This window comes from Oxyura jamaicensis, chromosome 8 (genome assembly GCF_011077185.1).
Source record: "Oxyura jamaicensis isolate SHBP4307 breed ruddy duck chromosome 8, BPBGC_Ojam_1.0, whole genome shotgun sequence".
Taxonomy (NCBI): Eukaryota; Metazoa; Chordata; class Aves; order Anseriformes; family Anatidae; genus Oxyura; species Oxyura jamaicensis.
In genome coordinates this window covers 29755949-29772183 of record NC_048900.1, presented here as the reverse complement: position 1 = coordinate 29772183, position 16235 = coordinate 29755949, and the positions used below count along the sequence as shown (strand labels likewise).

At 44.6% G+C, this 16235-nt stretch overlaps 1 protein-coding gene across 7 annotated transcripts in view; it reads right to left on the bottom strand.

Moving 5' to 3' along the window:
• Positions 1-590: 590 nt before the first annotated feature.
• ROR1 (receptor tyrosine kinase like orphan receptor 1) overlaps positions 591-16235 on the bottom strand; it is a 151543-nt gene continuing 135898 nt past the window's right edge. For all 7 annotated transcript variants that reach the window (XM_035333802.1, XM_035333807.1, XM_035333803.1 and 4 more), the window contains 5 exons: positions 13231-13358; positions 12130-12447; positions 11285-11530; positions 7483-7694; positions 591-3553 (listed from right to left, as the gene is read on the bottom strand). In XM_035333802.1, the coding sequence (XP_035189693.1) occupies positions 2129-3553; positions 7483-7694; positions 11285-11530; positions 12130-12447; positions 13231-13358 (2329 nt within the window). In that variant the 3' untranslated portion in view covers positions 591-2128. The remainder of the gene's footprint in view (positions 3554-7482; positions 7695-11284; positions 11531-12129; positions 12448-13230; positions 13359-16235) is intronic.

Below are 16235 nucleotides of genomic sequence, written 5' to 3'. Positions count from 1 at the left end.
TAAGATGTAATTAGCGTCTCAATCTTCAACATTGAATTCTACTTAACATGTAACATATTTTCACAACTGATCCAGATCTAACTGGAAGGTGACATCTCAGATACTTAAAGTATCTCAGAAGTCACAAAAGCCCTTGCTGTTTAATTACTGATTGTTCTTAACCTGTAATTACAGCTTCACACTTGTGCAATGAGACATTTGGACTCTGGCTGCCGCTGCAATACACCGCACCCCGACAGCTCACAGGCAGCGGGCCATGAAATCTAAGCAAGGAGCTGAAAGGGCAGTGCCCGGTACTGAGCTGAACTGCACCTACGAGAGCACAGCAAAGACAGCAAAAACTTCTTCTGGGTGCTCTGCAAATACTTGCACAATCAAGTGTTCAGCTAAGGCTGAGTAACCTGTCTGCAACTATTATTTTCAAAGCTCTTGTGTCTTCTTCAAGGGAGCCTTTCAGCAGGCTCCCTACCAGAGCCAGGTGAGCAGATTTTAGCTCTCTGTTAAACTCTAAACTTTTCAAATATCTTTTGCCAAGATGGAGGAAATACTGATATATTTACATTAAAACAATGTTTTAATAAACAGCAGCATAAAATAATCAGTGTTTAATATCATCTCTGGCATGTGAAATACAAAAATGCACATATTTTAATTATAAAATAGCCTTTGTAATTACATTTTCATGCTTGCCTAACTGAAATGCCCATAATTAATAAAACAATCATCAAGTAATACAGTGATTAAATGCATGCAGTGAAAACAAAGAAAAATATTTGTATAAGGTAGTGGCTGAATATCACCATAATATATTTCAGGAACATCTACATCAGGTTAAAAATAAAAAGAAACAGACCAAGATATAAAATGCAGAGATGTATTTTCACTTCTGCTGTACAAAACATCATCACACTTTTGTGCAAAAGATAAAAATAAAGTCATATTATACAACATTGTCAACTGAGCAAAAGATTGTTTTCATTGTGTACAATAAAAAATACTATTCAGTACAAAAGAGAGTGTGAAAAACCATAACGTACACAGCACTTTTGTAACTCATTAAAGTGGTTTCAAATGAATAATCTAGGTTGCTTATACCTGAATGAACTTTAGTAATTATACAAGTGATATTTCAAGGATGACAATTAACACTAATTCACATTATTAGAATTGATAGACTAAATTGCTATCAATGGATTTGCTGCCTGATGGAATGTGAGCTTCCCTTCTTTGGGGTCATTGGAGTCATAATCACTGAAATTACGTATCGATCTGAAACAATAAATATTCCTGGGAAAACTGATTGTCATATATAAAATTGTGGTTTGGAGCCTTTCCATTAAACAGTTGCATAGCAACAAAAGGATATAAAATTTCCACTTTAACTACCTATAAAGATTATGAAATGTTATCTTTGAATAAGTTGATCCAGGTTCTGAAATTAAAATACTTTAATTTCATTTCCTTTAAGGCAATTTCTTACAACTCCAGCCATCTTTAGCAGCCAGTATCAGATGATTTTTGTAGACTGCAAGTTGGTAACTCAAACTATTGTGCTGTCATAAAAAAAGACATTTTTGCTCTGAATCTGAACTCAGACTCCCAACTTAACAAAAGACCAAAATCCTACCTGAAGTAAATTATTCAGCTCTCAGATCACATACTGGAAACGTAATCCTTGACTGCAAAATTTACAAATAACTAGCTATTGGAACTGAAATTGCACACCCAGTAAATCGCCGAATATTTGCATCTCCTAAAAAAGAGACAAATACTAAAATATGTTTTCAGTATAAAAAAGTTTCTGTGAATTAAACCACATCAGATGCTTAAAAAGCTGTGAAAAAGCATATGATAAAACGTTTTTATTCTAAAAAAATCTCCCCCTCCCCTTTTTGAGTTGTCGGTGGCACTTAACAATGAGTCCATTCACAAAGCTGGGTATTCATACCACAATGATCTTTGTCTGGTTGAGTCTGCCCGTCCTGTTAAGCAGTTAAACTTCACAGAAGATACTTGCTGCAATGTCTGTTAAACAACCAGAAGAATCTTTAATAAAATATTTGAATATAAATCTTTTCTACGACATTCTAGTTTGTATTGTAGTTATATTTACAAAGGCCTCGCTTATTTACAATTCAGCTGAAATCATAGATTCGTTAGGTCCATGGATGCTGGAGTCTCCTAAAAGGGAAGACTGCTTCGAGTCTATTTTGTACGGTTTTTGAGTTTTGTTTCCAAAAACTGTTATACCGATCCCGCCCGGATGACTAGGAATTGACATATGAGATAGCAAAGGAATATTTGCTTCCTGGTTGGATCCTGAAGACGGCAAACTAGTGACGTGACCTGTGCTGGTCGACCCACTGGCACTGCTGGGAGAACGACTCTTTGGAGGAGGGCAGTGCTGGATTACCCTGGGTGGACCTTGCGGCTGATAGTGGGGAGCTGGGAAAGCAGCATATCCTGGTGGAATCGGGTACCCATTGATCGGAATATATCGCTGGTTTTGAGGTATTGGTGGTCCTATGAACCCGGCAATTTGGCCTTGTGGTATACCTTGTGCTGGAAACATGTAGTTAGGGTACCTAGGATTACTTAGGTTACTCACTGGGCTTGCACTGAGGGAAGTTGTTTGAGTGGTGGCATTCCCACCTGAGGGGGTGGTAGAACTAGTGTGACTTGAAAGGCCCTCCCAGGAGCGCAGCCTGGCATGGATTTCTTTAAATCGTGGCCTCCGAGATGGCAGATCATGCCAGCACTCTGTCATCAGGCTATACATTCTAGGAGGACAGTCTTCAGAGCATGGCAGCAGTTGTCTTTTCCTGATCATCTCGATGACTTCTTGGTTACTAAATCCATAATACGGTTGAAGTCCAAAGCTGAATATCTCCCATAAAACGACTCCAAACGACCAGATATCTGAATCAGAAGAGAATTTGCCGTACATAATGGCCTCTGGTGGCATCCAGCGAATTGGCAAAAGAGATTTGTTTTGAACTCTGTAATAATCTGCCGAGTAGATTTCCCTTGAGAGTCCAAGGTCAGAAATTTTCACATGAAGTTGTTCTCCAATTAGAATGTTCCGAGTAGCAAGATCTTTATGGACAAAAAAATGACTTGATAAGTACTCCATCCCTGCTGCAATCTGGACTGCAATATGCAGGAAATCCCCGTGGTCCAGGCTGGATTTTACTGTCCCATCCTCATCACTGCTACATCCAACATCCGAATGTGGCGATCGCATGATGAGGAACTCGTGTAGGTCTCCTTGGTTCATGTACTCGAAGAGCATGCAGACGGGTTGTTCCTGGGTCACAACACCTAAGAGGCAAACGATGTTAGGGTGATGGAGCTCGGCCATGAGAGATGCTTCTTGCTGGAACTCTGCCCACTGCTGGGGGTTGTTAAAGTCTTTTAGGGTCTTGATAGCAACAAGCTGAGCATGATCCATGCCTGGAAGGTAGAGATGCCCCTTGTAGATTTTGCCAAAAGCACATTCACCCAGTTCTTCCATGAAGCGAACAGCGGAGAGAGGCAACTCCTTAGCCTTACTCTGGGAAAGAAATGACAGCAAAAAGGTGTTAGAAAAACAGGGCTGAACACATGTTTTTAAATAAAAGATCTCTTCGCACGGGAAGTCTGAAAGCCATGCAAACCAATACAAGAGCTCCTGGGGCTGCACACCCATGTGGCAGGGAAGCTGTGAGATGCAGGCACTGGTGCAGCAGCCCCAGGTCAGTATTCCAACACCGGTATCCCAACATCAGCACAGTTCAGGGCTGGAAACCGCTTAATCTGACTCTGTACCCTGCTCCAAAACTAAATTTAGAATTACTTTTTACCCTCTGCACAAAATCAGATAAAAGTAGTAAGTGTTAGATATAAATATACGCAGGAACCACCAGCATTTCAGCAAAAGCATTTATATACTTGGGCTTGGGCATTTATATACTTGAAACTGAATCTGACTGCTTTCAGGAATTGAGGCAATTCACATACTTTAAGTTAAGTGCATGCTGAAGTGCTTTCTGGGCCCGCGCCTAAAGTTTTAGCAGAACCCCCACCCTTTTTTTTAAGCTATTTTCTTGTAGCCAATTCTTCCTTGACTTTGCTATTAACCCTTCAATGTACAATAAAAACTATTTCTGTTCACACTTGACTGAATGTTCAATCTCAAACATGCTGGACAGAGTCAGCTGGAAAAACGAGATATTAGTTGAAGAAGAAAGGCTAACTTTTTAAAAACTCTGTTGTTCTTCACTCTTAGACCATAAAGAACTTGCATTTAGATACAGACATCAACTTCCACACATGCTGTTAACACCTACACACAAAGCCAGTCATTGAGGATCTTCCATATAGCCATAGGTAGTAATTTAAGACTAATGAGTTTGGGATCTACATTTCTTAAAACAGTGTAAACATTAGCATTTGCCTTCCTGAAATATAGCTGTAGCTTTACAGTGACATTATAGGAAAACTGACATATTAAAAAAAAAAATCATTAAAAAGTGGCATTTTACAAGAAATGAATTCTAATTATATTGACCACTTTCAATTTTTAGACAAATACTGCATAAATAATAATAATAATCATCATCATAAAGCCATTTAAGCAGGCAGCCAGTAGACTGTACGGTGATGGCAGGAAATTAGCTATATTGTTGAGGAACAGATGGTTTATATTATACAAATCCTTTAGGCTAAAACTTGTTTAGGTCTGGCATATTGTAAATTATATTTTAGTAATGAAAGTGAAATGACCTCTGTCTGACCTCGGGCAGGGTTTGTCTGTTTGAACCAACATAGTGGAAAACTATGAAAGAAAATGAAGTCATAAAGTTTTGGCAGGAAGGGCTCATTTCAAGTTAAGCGGTTATAAATCTGCTTAGTTTTTGTTTGACAAGTATTTGTCATACATCGGTGTACAAAATGTAAAGAAGTGTAAAATACATATGAGGCAGCACGCCAAAGTAAACCGAGTACAAAGGAAGAGCAGAAAGAGCGAAGCCCACCGCCTCTATCTCTTTATCGGCTCCTTCCATTAGGTGAATGACAGGACAAGCTCGGTTTATTATATTTTTTGAAGGCAATTAAAATCCCTTAAAACTGAAACAGGCTTTTGGATGAAATGCTAACATTTTTATTTGTACGAGCAAACACACATCTACCTCACTTGGAGCTTAAAGCTTAGGAGTGTTTTTACCCAAAGTTGACATTAATACTGGATACCGTATTTAAAAATAGGATTCTACTTCCTTTCTTTTAAAATTTTGTTTGAAAAGCAATCAAAACATTTGAAACAGGGCGAGTTGGGTTTCCCAGTAGGAAAATAGAGAATTAGCATAAATAAAACAGAAAGCTTTTTGCAGCATATGACTTTAAACATCAAAAGAAAACAGTCTGGTCTATATTTGCAGAACACTTCCAAGTTGCTTCCCTATGTAGCATGCACAAGGCATCAGTGTGTCGGCAGCCTAGGTGGAAACCGTGACCTTGTTAAAATGATCCCGACATTCCCTTTATCTCCTGTCTAGCTGTGAATTTATCAAACTACCTTTGAAGGGGAACCAAGAAGCAAGTCCAAATTTATCAGAATATTCCATGGTGGTTGGACGCAAGAAGTACTTTTGACTCTTACCAAATTAAATGGTTCTGGTACTGTTACCTACATTCTGTTACTAAGCACACGTTTTGTTTTTAGGCATGTATTACAAGCACTTTCAGCTGCTCTAAGCTGTACGTGGAAGTTGAAATTAAAAACTTCAAAGGGAAAACCAAGATAAAGTCCCTGGGCTCGTGTGTGTCCTGGGGCTGAGGAGTTAGAATACACCAATGGACCAAGCTGTCTGTCCACCCCAACCCCCCAGAGCAGCCCTGCAGTCCCAATGTCCGTAACTGTTTAAACAAATAGCTTGGCATTATGCTATGTAAAAACATCTCTGCATGCACGTTGTATTACTGAAGGGCAAAAGCAGCACCGCATTCTCCAGCAGAGCCACGCTGTGGGTTTACTTTTATCATTGACTTAAAAGAGTCTTCTACACTTTCTCGTGAGTGGGTGGTGAGCTGGAATTTTCTTCTGCAATGACCTTCTGTGTTTATCCCGACCGCTCTGAGCCTGCCACTCGACAGACCTGGGGCAGCACCCCCAGAAAAGCACCTCGTGCCTGGGTGGCACAGCTCCATCCATCCCCTGCCCCTTGTACTTCATTCCCTGCATCTCGTGCGATACAATGACTGAAGTAATTTCCCCTGGTCTGCCACAATTAACTCTTTATAATCTAATTCTATAAACCTGACGCTTAAGAGCAAGCAACAGTGGCAGCCCATAGCTCCTTTACAGAACTTAGGAAGCAAACCACTTCTGAACTTATACGGAGATGGAGAACACAGCTGCTGAAGTGCAAGTGCGCCCTTTCCTAATGCCTGGTAGCGACCCCTGCACTGTAGAAAGAATACCTACAACAGCAATACTTAAAGAAAAAAACAGCAAAATCTGAAGAATCAATGCTTAGAGTTCACATGGCTGAAGCTTCAATAAAAATCAAATTTGGGTTAATTTTACCATGTCATTTCCCCACAAAAATAACATCTTGCCCAAAGGCATGTCTGACTGTTTCAGATACCACACTCTACTGTCTTTCTATTCTAATTACTTGTACATGTTGATTTTCACTCCAAAATGCTTCAAAAGAACAATCTCCACCAAGCTGTTGAAGAATTGGCATTGTGTGAAAAACGAGACAATTAAACCATCTTTCCAGGGCATTATTCTGCCTGTAGGTGGCAGAAGGCATTTACAGCCCCCAAGTGGGTGACAGGTACAGGTTTGCAAATTGACTGCCCAGCCCACAAACAAGAAGCTCATGGTTAATCATGCTTCAGTCTGAAATGGTTTTAAAAACGCTTCATGAACCGGGGACTAGAGTGAAGCAAAACAACAGCACCAAGAGCAGCTCTGCACCAGCTGTGCTGGCCAGTGCTAGAGGCAGATCCTTGGCCTCTGCTGTGCTAATTTCTCTTTTAACTGAGAAATCAGGTAAGTCTGAAATGGCCTGAAAAAACAAGGAACAAATCTTTCCAGAGTGATTTCAGCTGAGTGAAGGTGATATATGACTACAGCAGATCCAGGAAAAAACTCTCGAGAAAATGCTGAATCATATCTGTACTACTTTCTGACTTAAAAAAGGCCTCCAAATAAGTGAAGGAATCTGGAGGTAATTCAGGAATGGGCTGCCTTTTTTCCCATAACAGCTCCAGCTCCTATATATGCAGACACATGGACATGCAGGAATTAGGCCCAGCATGACACTTGCTATGCTGCTGACAAGCAAAGTCCTTCCAAGAAATAAAGGCACCAGCCAACAGAAACCTCAAGTTGGAAATCAGCTTAACATTTCAGCACTAAATCGATAAAGGATTTCACTCCCTGCCCTCAGAGGCAGCAAACACCGAAGCAGAAATGAGCTGCAGGCTTACCTTTGGTTTATAGGCATTGAGCATTGACATCTCCACATTTTGTCCTCTTACATGTTTAGGCTGTCGTTGAACTGGAGGGGAGGATGACTTCTGATTGTTGCGACAGATGCAGATGAAGAAGAAGAGCAAGGCTATGGCCAGGGGAATGGTCACACTCGGCACCAGGATATAGAGGATTTCCATTTTGTTCTTTTCCTTGGAATCCTTAGAATCTGGTTCAGGGGAAAAATCAAACAGTGAGTGAAGTATCCACACAGTTGAATACACCCCTGGGTCAACTAGAGGTATTAAGAATAAAACATCCAGGTAGTACTGCTGCAATCCACCCTCTTCAATAATAACAGAGCAGCTCATTTGGTTGAGTAACGTTTCTGCAGGAGCACAGGATGGAAGATACACCAACAAGGCCAGGAACAATTTCACTGCAGCATGTCAGATCAAACCTACTTATGGTTATGAAGTAGCTGGATACCACTACGTGGTATGAAACCCTCTTCTACCACTGCCCAGCAAGGACATCTGACAGACACCTCTCTCCAGATACCTACGGGTTCACAGAGCTTGTTGCTTAGGGGAAAGGTGTGGTGCAGGAGGAGGGAGAGGCTTTGGAAAGGAGAAAACACCCTTGTATTCATGCAGCACCTGCCTGTGTTGACAAAGATGCTGTCCAAGCACACAGCTCTGAGCACGAGGCCACTGAAGCGTGCTTTGCTCTGACATTTCCCGGCAGCATCCAAAAATTGAGGGTGTAATTACACACAGGTTAACACACCCGCTGTAGGGCACCCCAGGGACTTTGAAGATCACCTGGAGCTGCGGGACCGGCTGCTGCTGCCCACTTGTTTTGAGAGGGGTGCTGGAAAATCTGCAGCAACATCAGGCCGAGCAGATTCTGGCAGGATGGGGACTGTTTTGTTATTCATGCAGAGCCATTTCAGTTTGTCTGTGTTTTCCAAGCTGCATTTGTAGAAATGCTTAATGGCCCACACAGATCTCCTTTATGCACTTAATTAAACATACACTCAGTCTGAAGCTTGGTTTGGCTCAAATGCTGACAGAGGCAAAGTTCAAATGTTTCTGAAAGTCACTCGACGCGGCCCCTCTCTACTGACAGGCTCACCCCGTCCTGCTCCCCCACGGGCTCCTTTGCGACGGTTCTTTCTATACTAAGCTGTGCCACCTGGTTTTCAATTGTGAGGGGAGGTTGTCCAAACATTTCCTTGGGGCACAAGAGGGACCAAAGCAGGGTCCCCTTTGCCGTGTCCCTGTGCCCAGCAGGACGGTGTGTGCTCTCACCCCATCTGCAGTGAACATCCAGCTCTACCCAGCAGCCTGCACAGATCGCTGTGCCACAAGCAGGTGAGAGGCTCTCTCGTGCCCAGGGGTGTAAAGACCAAGTTGTCCCTTCTACCTTCCCCACTCCACTGCCATCAGCGGGTGTCTTCCATGAGTTGCCATCCTCTAGCACAGACATGCAGCGCCTTTCCCTCTCTTTCAAAACCTTATCATATTTTCTTTTCTTTGCCAAGCCTCATTCTTAACTTGCTCCATGTTTCAGATCTTCCTATATTCAGGCTGACAAGCTTTTACGAAACAAATCTCTTACAGATTGTGAGACAACCGAAAGATACAGTTGATGAAAGGAAAAGAAAGCAGCAGCATGAGGCAGATGGAGACCTGGGCACTAGTTCATCACCTGAGCTATTCCAGTCAAAGGAAATTATTATTCTTATTAAGTAGCAGCCCTTGCCATGAAGCCTCATTAGGTTAATAGGTTTCTTGGGAGCCACCCCAATTAAACTCATTTCCCATCTAGGCATGTCCTGGTGAGGCCGAATGCACAATACTTATTAAACTGTGCCTGAAATGGCTCTTTCAGCCAGTGCAAAACCAGCAGAATGCAAGTCCCATGTGGTATCTGGGTTTTAATATGCAGATTGGCATTTAACAATTAAATTAGCGCTCACCTGATATACTTCTATTTGTCTGTGTTTAAAATAACAATCCCATATCACTCGGCTGTACAGCGAGTACCATGTAAGGCAGTGGTGAGAAGTAATTAAAACCCTTGTTAGGAATTCCTCCAGCCAGCCAGCCTATCTCATTTATTATCTAGTAAAATGTTCAAATCAGAAACTTTTGCAACACGGCCAAAAGCGTTCTGCTTCCAGCTATCTCAGATCAAAAGACCAAAACAGTCCCAGGATCTCAGAGCCCATCCAGAGCAGCCCTTGGAAGCAGCTCCCCCTCCTCAGCTCTCAACTACCCCATTATCCTGATGCCCTGTGGGAAACAAAATGTAGAAAACACAAACTGCACGTGGCTGAAACAGACTGACAGTGCTGTGGCATGCTGCGAGCTCAGTGGCACCAGAGACCCCTGAGCTTGCCCTGCCTGAGCTGCCCGAGGTCCCCGGGGCCGAGCCATGTTTTCTTACCCAGACCAGCCCGGGAGCCATGCAGCTCCTGGGGCAGAGAGCCCAGCGCTGACCAGACCCTACGGGGAGTCCTGCTGACTGCTGCCTAGACCCAGGTTCCTGTAGTGAAGGGCTGCAGCAGGGCTCTGGGAGAGTTTATATAGCTTAAAGTACTCTTGTACAGTCAATCACTGTGCCTAATTATGAAGAAAAATAACTTATATGCACTGAAATAACATGAAAAGAGATACAAGACTCTGAAAAGTATGTATGAATTTTAGAGAAGGCTTGCGATGCATGGGATATATCCCAAACTGTCTGCCTTTCCCCAGTCTATTCTTTCACTAGGAACATAATTTAGATCCCACTTTGGCATCGATTCCCATCTTTCCATTAATTGAAAAAGACTTTGGAGCAGGCTCAGCACATGTCTCACTGCAGGAATGTTCATAACCATAACCAGAAATAATTTAATTTGGTTCTGGCTATCGAACAGTAACATCAAAAGCTATCTCCTTTCCAAGGGGAAAGGTACTGGTACTGTCACAATTTGGAGGCAACATGAAATTTTTGTGTGAAACTTTCTTCTGCGGATTTCCAGAACATTTCTGCACACATTTCTGGCATGACCATGCAAATAGCTGTATGTTTTCTTGGCACGCTATTGATACTGCTGTTTTTTAATGCGGGATAAACGATTAGGAACCATTTGTTCAGGTCTTCCATCCACTTACCCTGGGTCTCAGAAAAGCAAACTAAATGTGAGCTGAATCTGAGTTTTTGTTCATTTTGCAAAACCAAAGCACAGCCAGGGCAGTTTGGTAAACACCAACCTAAAAGGCAGCTGAAAGTATCTGGCAAACTCGTCTCTATTTTTTAAACAAGGCCTGAGCTCTGTTAAGTGATGTTTGCATTCATTAAAATGGTTCTTACTAAACCAAGCAAAAAGTAGAATGTTTTGTTAACTGCTTTGCGGATCAGCATCAGCAGCACAACTTCTCTGATCCGATTTCGTTTGGATTAAGGAGTCATACTGATCGGAATGGCAACCTGGAAAGCCTGGGATGCTCAGGCTGCCCCACCACCTCCTGGGGAGTGCTCAGGTATTCCTTAGTAAAATATTTTCACGCCAACCCTGCGCCAGTGGCACGGGCAGTAAGTGCTCATAGGCCTCCCTGGAGCAGGGGGATTTCCTGCACTGGATGCTGTGGCTTCGGCTACAAGCACTGCATTTATCCTTTCCTAGAGCTCTCTTTGCAGGGATTCGAAAAAGACACTGGGCACACAGCTCCTGCGGGCTCCGGGCTTGCAGGAGGGCTGTACAGAGGGGGCGAGCCAGATTCCCTTTTTCTCTCAAAGTGAGACATAAAAAAAGGCAGTAATTACCACAGGCCGGGACGTCGCAAAGCTCGGACTTAAAGTTCTCGTCCAAGGTGAAGCACCACGGGGCATCCTTCTGGTTCCCGGGGTTGCGGCAGTAGGAGTGCCCCCCGTTGAGCTCCGGATACCTGATGGCGGTGAAGGTGTGCGTGTGGGGGTACTGCGAGTTCCACGGCTGGCACTGCCGCCCCGACCTTGTCACGCTCACCGTGCCCCGGTAGTCCACCCCTGTGCTGTTGTAGCATTTGTGATCTGAAAAGAAAAATAAATAAGTTCAAGGCAAGGATCGGTCACGGTGAGACAGACGGCGGCCGGGCGGGGTGGGCACCAAGCCCCCCGTGTGCTTCTGCTGGCCCGAGGCCGGCAAGGCCAGCTCAGGAGCACGGGTTCCCAATTTGCTGCGGCTGCAACGCGGGGCCTGCTTTGCATTCACATTCCTGGGAGGATTTAAAGCTTATGCTTCTGTAATGAAAACAGCCTATGCCAAGCGTTTTTAATATAAGATACACAAAAGAAGTAAAAACTACAGTGGGAATCTGAATCGCAGCCATTATTTTCATAGGAAGGTGGAGAGCTTGTGGGAGCCACGTTTTATATTTGCCTGTTCAGATGGCTAAAGATTGGGAGCAGGCTGCAGCCCAGCCTGACCAAAGACCAAGGTCAGTGGAGCACTGAAACAATATTTCTGAATTTCAACCCACGCAAGACTGGCTAGGGCAGAAGCGTGGGAGTACACTAATGCAACAGCGCCGCGCCTGTGTGCTTCCAAAGCCCAGCACTAGCTCCAGCACTGAGGCACAAGCAGCCTCACGGTCTCCACCACGGTATTTTCTGCACCGGTTTTCACTTACTTTTATTTATGGGATCTGCCATGGGAATCCCAATCCGGATACAATTGACGGCTTCAGGACTATCTGGCTGGGGCAGATCCTCGCAGTTGGGCAGCTTTAATCTCATCAGGATCATGGGATTAGACCTTGCAAAAATATACTCTGTCTGACACAGGACGTTTTCCAGAATTTCACACTCGTCGCGGCACAGGTCTCGTGGCTTCGGAGCCGGCGAAGTCTCGTCGCAGTAGGGGAAGGCGTAATGGCAGAGCGAAGGAATAGCAAACTGGGAGCATTTATCCGACAAATGGCTGGAAGTGCCAATCATGGTGAAGGCAGCTGTAAAATATACAAAAGGATCTTACCTAACCCGGTGGGAATTTTGCTCCCGTGCTCTCGCCTTCCCAGTATAACCCTCCCTTCCCATTGCGACTATTATTTTCAGACAGCCAGGTGACGAACCAGCCTTGTAGAAATACACAGCACTAATTACATTAAAAGTTATTAATGATGCTGATTTCGCTGACAGAGAAAAAACATCTGGTTTTCAACACTGGCATAACGTTAAGCATGTTACCAAAACCCCAAACCTAATTATACATTTTTTCCCCAAGTAATTTATAATGGCTTACAAGGTCATAGAATATTGGGATGCTTTTGGCCCAACAAGTGAGAAATAAAGTGCTTGCAGGCTGCCCAATGACAAAACCTGTAGCTTTGTGAAAAATGACAGCTTTCCTACCATCACAAGCCACTTGTCAAAATTTCATGCTTTTAAATTGCACATTTAAAACCTGCTTGGGTAACAGCAGCCCAGGGCAGCCTGGCATTGAGCCACTCCCAGGAGCTGTAAATACACAGCCCCTGCTCCTCGGAAAATCACTTTTGTAGCTTCTTTGGGTTAAGTGGGCCAGCAGAGACATGAGGCTGTTCAAATCTTCCCTCTCCAGACGGCTCCCTCCCCTGACACTGCGCAGCGCAGGGGTCTCAGGCAAGCTTTGATGGGGAGCTCACAGCAAGAGAGGATAAAGAGCACATAAAAATAGCACTGCGGTTTATGAAACTTTAGCAGCTTTGGGGAAAAAGCTTCTTGGGAAAGAGGCGAGTGCATTTTTTACCCACCTGTAATCTGATTTTCTATTTCACCTTGCATATGCAAAGACTCCATATAAATGGTCCTGTTTCCAATAAACCGCGCACAAGCGATCCCCCGGTAGGGCTGGCAAAACCCGTCCTCTTCATACTCGTCACTGAAATCAATCATAAAACACAAAAGAGTGAAACGTTTCACATGCGATTTTGCACCAGAATGTCCCTCCGGGGAGCTGGCACTCGCATTATCCGCGGCCGACGCGAGGGGCTCGCCGCGTTTGTCTCGCAGCCGGCGATTCGTTCTGGGGCTGCTTGCCCGGCGCGGGAGCCCGCACGCCGCCCTCGCCTTCATTAAGAGCCTGTGATAAGGGATTATATGGTCTTTAGGTGGTGCAGAGGGCACGGCCCGGCCTTTGTGCCCGCGACAGTTTTAACCTTAGAGGATTCCCACGGCGCTGCAGGTAGTTTTCAGTGGCTCGCAAAGGATTTCCAAGTGAATATCAGGAATATGCAACAGCTTGAGTTTTCAGCTGCATCACGAAATCAGGTAACGGCGTTTTGGGTTAGGAAGAACACGCACGAATGTTGTCTGAATTATTTTGTTATTACTATGTTGTCTGCGATTATTTTTTGCAGGAAGGAGGAGGTTACATCCAGGAATATACCCAGCCTTGCACAGAAGAGGAAACATGAACTGCCAGGAAAAATGAAATTACATTTATTTAAGGCAGCTAAGATGTTGTTTTCTATTTGCGAACCAAACTTATACTTAATGGTGATAAGCACAGCAGGAAGAGTCAGGCGAGCAGAGACAGAATTAAAGGAGCATACAAAGAATCACCCCCTCCCGGCGCTGCTACCCTGCCATAGGAAATGTTTCCTCAGCCCCCACCGGCGCGGCAACAGCTATTGCTAAAACAGAGCCGAAGCTAAAACAGGAGTTAAACAGACAGATTTCTTTCATTAGGTGCTTTGTTTTATACACTATAGGAGACATTTAATACAGAAATCCAGATGTGAAATTATTTGCCAATATTCTTCAAACAGAGCAAAGAAAGGAAATTACCGAGCCTCTGCACACCAGAGCAGTCACTGCTTGTGTTGAAGAGATAAGCAGCAGCTCGCTGCTGCACACCGCAGAGCCCTACGGATGCTCTGAGGAGGATCTGAGCATACGTGGTCACTGCAACACGCCTCCGGTGGGTCCATCAGCCCTGTTACCTTCTCGCTGCGAGGATCTGGTTGGAGATATCTGGGACCTGTTTTCTGAACAGACTCCGCAGCTCTGATGAGGCCACAGCAAATGGAGAAGCTTAATGAAAATTTCCTAATTCTGTTATTCCTTCCAAGACCCTCCCATTTAGATCTCAAATTAGGAAATAATTGATATTGGAAATATTAATAAGTGATATGGGAATACCCCTAGGTACGATCATAGCTGGGTAGGCAACAGGTCACTTTGTGTACTTTTTTTCCCCCAAAATTCATCCTCCCCCAGCTGCCAAAAGCATAACAGTGGAATCAGACTATGTCACTAATAGGGAAAAATCACAGCTTTTTTAATCAACTCTGCCATTAGGCTTAACAAAAGACACTTTCATCCCCTCCTGAAGACCTTGGCTGTGAGAGCTTGGAAATGCAAATTGCATTTAGCCTCTTTGAAGTCACCCACTCATTGTGTGCGGGGCTTAGAGCCAGCGGCCAGCCCAGCGGCCGGGCTCCCAGTGCCCTGACACAGCGGCCAGGGCGAGCTAATGGGATTAGCGGGAAGAAGTGCTGGGATCGCCTTCCAGGACACCCCAAGCATCTCCCGGCCCTCTGCAGCTACCGGCTCCAGAGCACGGTCCCAGGACTCACGCAGCGTTGCTTGAAGTTCACACGGAGGAGCTAGGAACCGGGAATTAGCGGCGGTAATTTATGACTGTGAAGACAGGGGGTGGGGAAGCAGGCTGGGAGGGATGGAAACCTTCCCCAGCCATCCCGCATCAGCTGAGAAATCAGTGGGAAGGGCTCCAGGCTGGATGATGGTCCCAAGATGTTCCCAAGCACATTGAAAACTGGATTGCAAAAGCACAACCTCTAATCTGCCAATTCAACTCCTCATTAGCTAGAGAAAGGCTGAGCTGCCTCGGGTTCTGGGCAGCACAGACACCGAGAGGGGAACAGACCCGAGCACAGCCACGTGCTTCTGCATGGAATCGGCTCTGGCACAAGCACCACGATGGTTCTTGGAGAGGAGCAGCCGCTGAAACCTGGACTGAAAAACCACAATGTGGTTTTTCATTCCCCGCAGGCACGGGAGGCTAATTCTCCATCTTTTAATCAATTAACCCCCCAAGAGGATACACATCATTATTTATTTATTAACAGTTTGGTTTTTATCCTTATTTATTAAATTGTGTTATAATTTGTTACGGGATTAAACTTGGGCACTACACCTAACAGCAACTGCTCTCGAAGGCGATCCAAGCAGCGCAATTTAAGCACACAATTAGCGAAGACAAAACCGGGAGGAATGCAATTAACATCAGCAAATTCACCTCACACCGAGGTTCACCTTTGAACTAAAGAAGATTTAACTGAAATAGCTGCAGCAGCAAGGATTGCTGTGAGCACGGCCACCAGCTTACCTTGATGGAAATGCCCCGAGGAGCAGGATTTGGGAGATTATCTCAGAAGGTGAAGATTAGAGGAAAGAGGAGAGCTCGGATCCTGAAGCTTCTCCCTGCCAGGGCTGCATGCCAGAGCAGAGTTTGCAGAGGTAAGACGTAAGATTAGTGGCTCACATGGAGCAGGCACTGCTCTGAATTGTCTTGGAAGACAGCTCCAAAATGGAGCAGAAGGAAAAATGAGACAAAGGAACAGGAACAGTGGAGTGGGACAGGAATACCCCCGAGACACCAGATGTGAAGTGCCCTGGTCTCTGCTCAGTCAGGTCATGGATGTTAGGAGGTGTTCCTGGGGGCACCAGGCCGCGAGCTTCACCTCTTGCTCCTGGCAGCTACCAGGAGTTCAAACAGCACCTCCCTCTGATG